Genomic DNA, 8,662 nt, shown 5'->3' on the forward strand with positions numbered 1-8,662 from the left:
CTTTAATGTGAGCCATTTTAAACCCCTAACCTTTGGTACTACTTTTTTAAGCACCCCCATAATCATAAAAACTACTCATTTTCCTCTTTTCAAGTCTGTTTTGGGGTGATTCGGTTTGTAATCACAATAAAATTTACTATAGTGTGTGAACCCGTCATAACATATATTTATGAATATAGCCTTTTAAAGTGACAGACTCAAACGAGTTAAATTCAAATTAAAATTTTAATTTGACTAAAATTTGAGAATTCATTATCGATTTACCTTTTTAGTATTGCAATTTATCTTTTAAATGTTATTGTTTATTAGTTTGAGCGAACTTAAATTCAAATTCAACTTAAATCTTCTCCTACTTTTTTTTTTTTTATATAATTCGAATCTTCTCCAATAATTCAAAGAAGAATAATTATTGGAGAGGAAGAGCTCCGATGAGGAATCACTTATGAGTTCTTAGACTCAAACCGAATTATTAAATTGAAACTTTGATCTAAGTTTAACTCATTCGAATCAAACATAGATTCAAATTTAAGTTAGCTCGGCTTTGCTCAAAGCTATCTCGATTTCAACCTCTTTGGAAAAGATCTTCAATTTTCAAACTATCAATCGACTTAAATTCGATTTGAGTCAAGTTAAAACTTGTATTGGCTTCAGTTTAGCTTGATTTCATAATAAGTAACTTAAACTGAATTTAAGCATGTAAGAGATATCTTTTGAATGTCATTGACAAATAAATAGTATCGTCAAAGGAGGACTCAAGCCAAACGCCAACTTGAGCAGCGCTAATTTTGTCCAAGTCTACTCCTAACTATGAGGGGTCTACTTGATATATAGAAACCTTGAAGAATGTTCGTGGAAATATCTCTCTTGAAGCGAAAAGGTGGAAAACACGGTTGTGTTGTTTCATATTCTACGTCTCTTACTTTAATGGTGACGACGAAACACTTCAATCTGCAAAAAATAAAATAAATATTTTAAGTACCATTTTTATTTTAATATTTTCACATTTTAATCGATTGATTTATTTAAATCTCGAAGCGGAGTGCCACAATCTTCTCATTCTCTCAACTATTTCCAGGTCAGTGAAACAGTCATTTTCTGCTTGTTTTTCAGGAAAATTCTTTTCTTTTCTCGAGAAAAAATAGTTATTCGGTTTTAGCTGGAAGAGACAGTTTGTGGTTTGAAACTTTGTGGATGAAGTGAAGTAATTGAATGAGTGAACGGATGAATGTATAGGATTAGGATGTGGATTTTTTTTTTTTTGGGGAAACTTTAGTGTTGAAGCGTGATGGATCTGTTTGGAAATTTTTTGAAATTTGCCTCGTTTTTGTTGTTAATTGCTGTGTTGATTGTGGTTTCTTTGATCATGAGGCGTGATCTTTTGAAGTCAGGAAATTTTGGAATTTGTTTTAGTGATTAACCCTAATAGCTGGAAGATTTGGAGTGAATTTTATTTACTGTGCTTGTAACTTGTTTCTTGTGAAGAATTAGTGTCTACAATGAGCTTTTTGGTTTCACTCGTTGACTTTGTCAATGGATTTAGTTTTTTTTTTTTAAATCTGTTTTTGAGGTTATTTATCGCTGCCTAAAGCTGTTCTTGTTCAATTACCTAATAGCTTCTGCTTGTTTTAGCTTTTTATGCTTGAATCTTGCTACCATCAGTAGATTTAATGCACTGTCTTGATCTATGTAAAAAGCTTGATGATGAATTCTAGGATTGCGCGTGAGGGGATTTATATGAAGTTAAAATTATTTTTGGGTTCTTGCATATTTGATTTTAAGCGTCTTAATTGAGTTGTCTAAACATTCTGTATGCAAGTGAAGAGAGATCCTGTAGACCATCAGTTTATGCTTCTTCATGTCTACATAATAGATATTGTAATTTGTTTCGTTTGATTGTCTCTGGATGTCTCTTGATAATTGATTTTACCCTTTTTTTAAATGAAAGACTGTTAATTCTGATTTTTTTTTTTTTTCAATTGTGTGTTTTCAAATAATCTCTTACTTTCAGATATATGATTGGCTTTTTACATTTGAATATAGTAGTTGTTCGCATGAAGATTTGACTAGTGACTTCTGCTGAAAAATTGGAAGCTATAAAACAAAAATGGCTTCCACAATAAAGGCTGACAAGAAGGCAACCTTAGATGCGGCCTCATGGATGTTCAATGTCGTCACGTCTGTTGGAATTATCATGGTCAATAAAGCCTTGATGGCGACATATGGTTTCAGTTTTGGTACAGCCCTGTTGATTATATGATATATCTTTCACAAACTTTTATTAACTTATGCTCTTGCATTATTTTTTTAAGGTGGATCAATAGCTTTTAGAGAACCAATTGAGGCAGGGGAACCTTGCATTTCATGTCTATTTTTGTCCTTCATGTTACTGGATTGAAATATTTTCTGCTCTTGCATTACTTATTGACAATTTGAATTTTTATATTTTTATGTATTTCTATGATTTGATTTATGTTAAGCCAACTTTGAGTTTGCCTTCTTTATTTCCATGTTGAAAAAGGAAAATACATGGAACTGTACACCCATTTTAACACTTCTTCAACTGAACTTTGATTCGAGTTTAGCAATTTCAGAATAAGACATGTTTTGTTAAATTGCTTGTTGTTCTTCAGGTCTTTTGTCTTGCCAGATAGACTTTGGTATCTATAATTTAAGTCAAATAAATAGTAAAGAATTGAACAATAATGGTGATTCAAGAAGTATTATGTTGACCATGAAGGTGCTTGCTGACAACGCATGAGGCTTTGTAAGTCTGGGTTAAAGGATGAGCTAATGAATAATTCTGTGGGAAGAGTCCTGATTGTTTTTACATTTTTTTGTGAAATTGGTATAGAGAATCAAATGATAACCATCATGAGTAAAAGTTTGTGATAAAGCCAACACACACACACACACACACACACGCGTGTGTATATATTATATTTTAATTATAAAGCACATGGGAATTATTTGTACTGTGTAATGTTTGCTTGAGGTTAGATTCAAAGATCTACTTAAATTTTACTTGATATTTGCTATCAACAGAAACTCTGATATTGTTTTTATGTATTGATATTGTGCAGCGACAACATTAACTGGTCTGCATTTTGCCACAACTACCATTTTGACTCTATTTCTTAGATGGTTGGGATATATCCAGCCCTCTCATCTGCCAGTACCTGAGCTTTTGAAATTTGTTCTTTTTGCAAACTTCTCTATTGTGGGAATGAATGTGAGTTTAATGTGGAACTCAGTGGGTTTCTATCAGGTCAGTTTCAGTAAGCTTTAGATATTTTGTTTTCTTTTTTCTATTTTAGATTTTTGGAAGTTACGATGTTTGTTGATTTTAAAATTTCTTATCAGATTGCAAAGTTGAGTATGATCCCGGTGTCTTGTTTTCTGGAAGTTGTATTGGACAAGGTGCGATACTCAAGAGACACAAAGCTTAGCATAGTGTTAGTTCTTCTTGGTGTTGCAGTGTGTACTGTTACAGATGTGAGTGTCAATGCCAAAGGTTTTATAGCTGCTTTCATTGCTGTTTGGAGCACAGCCTTGCAGCAGTATGTAAGTAATTCTTTATTTAACCCCTTGATCCTACATATAAAAGTTACTAAGGTGGACTGAGTTTGGAGGTGGCAATGTCAATTTACTTTGGTCTTTTACGCAGACATTTATATACATGCATCAGATATTAATCTAGCTTCTAATTTTTTAACCTGGTACATCATCTTTACCCTATGTTGAAGGAGTTATGACTTGTATTTTGGTTCTAAATGATTCTGGACAGTGTTGTTCCATTCTTGACTCTAATGTTGGTCTCTTATGTATTCACTATTTGGTGAATGTAATATATCATCTTAATCTTTCATGTTTGTGCAGTATGTACATTATCTTCAAAGGAATTATTCTCTTGGATCTTTCAACCTTTTGGGGCATACAGCTCCTGTACAAGCAGGGTCTCTGCTGCTGGTTGGGCCCTTTGTGGACTACTGGTTGACAGATAAGAGAGTTGATGCCTATAACTATACTTTAACATCAGTGGTAAGTGTGTCTGTGTCTTTTAATTAGAGTTATCTCTGCTTAGCTGCTATAATGATTGTTTCTTTCTGCTTAGCTTGTATTTGCTTATGAAAAGTTCAGTCAGCATGGCTCTTATCATTCCTCTCTCCATGCTATCATTATTATTTAATGTCTTTGAACATCTTATTGTGGTCGCATTCATAAAGGCTTCAAGTTGTATCCGTGCCAGTGAGTGCATGTTTCATTCTAAAAATGTCTGATTTTGTTATTGCCATAGTTGGTATATATATTATGGACTATTAAGAAACCAAATAGACCTTTGGTCAAAATTAGCCAATGCTTGACCAATTAAAATAGCAAGTGAGGATCCAATTGGAGTTGTTGGGCGTCCTTGATATGTATTCAGACTTCTTTAGATGGAACCTTCAAAATCATGCTAAAGAGGAAACATATGGACGAAAGGAACATGAGAAATATCTATGAAAGGGACCCAAAATTATTGTTTACCTAGGCACTTGTTTAGGAATTGCATTGCCTTGGAAAGGGCTGCCATCAGACAGTTTCTGGTAATTAATAGTCTTCTGGTTTTATCATTAGGTGTTGGCTGTTGTTTGGCTCTGTCATTTATTAAACTTGCACCTGTACAAAAATCATTTCACTAAAATTTAGCTATATCAGGATATTAGCAAAATTTGAACTAGGATTAAATTAGTACAACTGTTGATTAGTTATTAGAGCACTCTTACTGGCAGTTAAGAATAAGTTACTGCTCATATTCAAGTCTGTCACTAAATTTTCTATTGCATTCTGTACATCCGCTCTGTAAGCCCTTTTGCTGGATTTTGTTATGCAGAGCTTGGAATCTTTTTGTTATATTTAACACTGACCTATTGCTGATCGAATCTGTTTCCATTTAACCTTCATTTATTTATGTTATTTGGTACCTATGTCATCTAAATTTGATGCACAAATTCTTCTCCCTTACTTCACTTAAGAGATACATGTAGCCATATTTTTTACTTTGTTCAAGAATGCAATTTTTGTGTGCTGCCAACTTCAATCAAATGATATAAACGTGGATGCTGCTTGGTGTTCATTGAACATCTACCACCTACACTTCCAGGAACTAGAACAAATAGAGGTGAAGATGGAGAAGAGAAAGAATGGAGGGGGAAAGGAATACTGTAACTTTCCGAGTCTCATGCTTTGGTATAGAGGACTAAGAAATTGTAAAATAAAAAAAATCAGAAGTAAAAGGCAGCATAGTGTCTTTACTTAACTCATAAGTATTGGGGAAATGGGAGGGAGGGAGGGAGGGAGAGAGTTTTTGCTAAGTTTTTCAAATGTTTGGGTAATTTTGTTTTTCACTCAAAAACCTATCCATATGCTTTTGAAAACTGTCGGAACAAGTGGGGTTATTTTAGAATTCTCTGAAACTATTTATTTAATAAGTTAATAAAAGAAGAGTATTTTTGCTGACTTTTTCATAAGTTTAGGTGATTTTCTATATCGCACTCAAAGTCATACCATATGCTTTGGAAAATTCTCTGAATAAGTGCAATTGTTTTAGAATTTTGCAAAACAATAAATCTAACAAGTTTCCCTGTCATTGGTTGTTAGGCCCTTCGTCAGTAAGACACCTAGAACTTTTGTGTAGGCAGGTTCAACTAATCTGAAACAGGTTCTCTAATGGTTTCTAGTCTTGAATTTCCTTATACAAGGATGATCTCGTATTTTTGTCATCTAGTTTTCCTTTTCTGTTCTTTTAAATTATTTTCGCTTTAACTTCTGGTGAAACTGATCTGAGTTTTTCCCTTTGAAGTTTAGCTTTTCTATGCGCAACTGTTTAATAAATTGTGCTTGTTTTGCTTTGTTTGTCCTAGTATGATAAATTTTGTCTGTATTTGTTCTATATTTCAAGTAACCGAATAGTTTGCACCTTCCTTTTTGTCAAGATTTGTAGAATTCTGTATGAAGTTAAAATTTTTTCCAAACCAGGAAATATCTGCACATCATGGAACATTCTTGGCGAAACAGTTTTCCTTTCATATTTGGTCAAGTCTTACAGTACCTGTGATGTTATTATCATCATACTTCTCTTAATATTTTGTGTCAATTTCGTGGGAACTGTTCCAATCTCATTATTGCATCATATTGTTTAATGGATCCCTAAAATTTTTTTTGGAAAAAACTGTGGCTGTTTTATCTATTATGGAAGGCACACCATCAATATAGGCTACTACTGCACTAATTGTTGGGAGAAAATATCCCAATTTAGTGAACTGAAATTGCTGTCTGCCAAGTTATCTTTGGTGTTTATGTAAGGGTCTCTGCGAATCTTCAAGATTTTGATATATTCAGAAGAATCTTTTTGTTGCCTACCTCCTCACATCTCACCTAGTGCTCATTTGACATGGTAGTTGTTTGGAGGGTATGAATTACAAGAACGGCTCCTAATGCTGGCAGTTTTCACTTTAGTGAATTGTAAAGAGATGCATTCTACCTCTCCAATCCTGGACTTACAAATTAATATCTCATAATTTTTTCTTGTTATTATACTGGTTTTGTAACTGATGCACATGAACACTCTTTGGGTTGTGAGGTTGTATGGTACAGCAGTCTTGTGAATATGTTCTTAAAATACAAGCTTAGGTGTTGATTATCACCAACCATGGTTTATTGTCCTTCCTTAATAGTGCCTTTTTTGTGGTAATATAACATGTATTTATGCCCTTCTGTGACCTTAGATTTTGCTCAGGTATTTGATATGTATGATGAGCTAGTGAGTGTTTAATGTTAATTTTTGCATATTTGTATTTTTATTGCCAACATTGATACCTAGTAGTTTTTTTAATGGTAACGTTGGTCCCTCTTCGCTCTTTTCCTACAATTGCTATATGATCATATTTGTTATATGTGCTATGATGTGACAAAAAATTGGACAACTTTTGTGCAATCTTACAGTTTGTGCTGGACATATGCTTCTTTATCTGTATAATTACGGATATGTGTTGTCCATTTTCTTGCACTTTGTTTTGGCCGTAGTAAATGACATGGATTCTTCTTTCTTGTCTGCAGTTCTTCATAATATTGTCCTGTAGCATTGCAGTCGGGACCAACCTCAGCCAATTCATCTGCATAGGCAGGTTCACTGCTGTGTCATTCCAAGTTCTCGGCCATATGAAGACCATTCTTGTGCTTACATTAGGATTCATTTTCTTCGGAAAAGAGGGTCTCAATCTCCATGTGATTCTAGGCATGATCATTGCAGTATTGGGGATGATCTGGTATGGCAATGCCTCATCCAAGCCTGGCGGGAAGGAGCGTCGCAGCCTCTCCATGCCTAGCAACAAATCTCAAAAAATTGTAGAGTCCACTGATTTGGACGAGAAGGTCTAGAGTCAATGAACGATCAGACAGTTATAAAAACAGACAAAGCAAAATTGAGCTTCTTACTCACCTAATTCCAGAAATTTCTTATACCTGGAAGGTAAGAATACTAAATGATTGCTACCTCTTTTATCTTTAGATTTAATTTATACGTCTTCATTCTTGTGTTCTAGAATTTATTCAAGGGAAAAGATGCTGTTGAGTGGGAGCAATTTCCCTGTAAAAGTTTCATTATTTCACCAATAATATTAATGGTAATTTATTTCCTTACTCAATAAAATGCCTACTCCATGTCAATTTTCATATTCAATTTAGGTACGTTGTGAATAAATTCTAGTATCAGAACTTCAAGCAGGCTTAGTAAATGCTGATATAATATTAGGTAAGGCATATGAAGTCTTGAATAATTGAGGTTATAACAAAGCACTGGTTCAGCTTCTTGCTCCTGCATCTGCTTATTGATAGTGGTCCCTGTACAATTAGGTCTGCCCACTAACTCCTAACATAACTATATTACTACGGGATACAAACAGTTTAGTATGGTCAAGAAATTACCGTTAGTTATTCTAACTAGGCCGTAAATGAGTCAAGCCGCTCATTGCTTTGCTCGGTTATTATCAAGTTGAGCTTAAGCTCAAGTAGTTTGAGTTTGACTCTGAAGTTAAATTCAAGCGTGTTGTTTGGTTTGGTTAGCTTGTGAGCTTGTAGCTCAACTTGAGATGATATTCATAAATTCTTAAAAATTTAAAATTTTATATTTATACTCTAAAACCTAACTTTTTTACTTTAAGTATGAGAGATAATTGATAAATATATAATTTACAAGGTTTAACTATCATTTTTTGAGTCAAATTCATCTATCATTCTTATCTTGAATTCAAACTTGGCTTGTGCCTTAATTGGGCAAAACTCATGTCCAATCCTACTTGGTTCAGCCCGGTTACAATTGTAATCCTAAATCTTATTAGACTTTTACGTAAAAGGTTTATAGTGCCTAGAGATGTTCGTGGCTATGCTAGGTTATATTTGGCAGCTTGTTAGGTTCACAGGTCATGTTATGTCAAAACTCGCCTCTTAGTGGATCTGTATGTGAGGTTTTATATATATATATATATATATCCGTAAGCAGGGAGTTAACAAACCCTGAGTTGGAGACATTGGGAATGATGCATTGGTGCAGAAATTTCATAACTTAGTTGTTAATTTAAAGTCATTAATGGCGTGTTTGGTTGGTGCTGCGAGCGTGCATGTGCTT

General features: G+C 33.9%; 1 protein-coding gene across 2 annotated transcripts; it reads left to right on the forward strand.

The window, feature by feature from the left end:
* Nucleotides 1-861: 861 nt before the first annotated feature.
* LOC123198659 (UDP-rhamnose/UDP-galactose transporter 4) lies at nt 862-7,717 on the forward strand. 2 transcript variants are annotated; one of them, XM_044613396.1, is made up of 6 exons: nt 862-1,075; nt 2,044-2,234; nt 3,081-3,265; nt 3,361-3,561; nt 3,877-4,038; nt 7,096-7,717. In XM_044613396.1, exons 2-6 carry the CDS (start codon nt 2,105-2,107, stop codon nt 7,414-7,416), a joined length of 999 nt encoding a protein of 332 aa, XP_044469331.1. In that variant the 5' UTR covers nt 862-1,075; nt 2,044-2,104; the 3' UTR covers nt 7,417-7,717. The 2 variants fall into 2 exon arrangements, with proteins under 2 accessions (XP_044469331.1, XP_044469330.1); XM_044613395.1 differs by having other exon boundaries at nt 867-1,075; nt 2,041-2,234.
* The last annotated feature ends 945 nt before the right edge of the window (nt 7,718-8,662 follow it).

Source organism: Mangifera indica, chromosome 16 (assembly GCF_011075055.1).
Source record: "Mangifera indica cultivar Alphonso chromosome 16, CATAS_Mindica_2.1, whole genome shotgun sequence".
Taxonomy (NCBI): domain Eukaryota; kingdom Viridiplantae; phylum Streptophyta; class Magnoliopsida; order Sapindales; family Anacardiaceae; genus Mangifera; species Mangifera indica.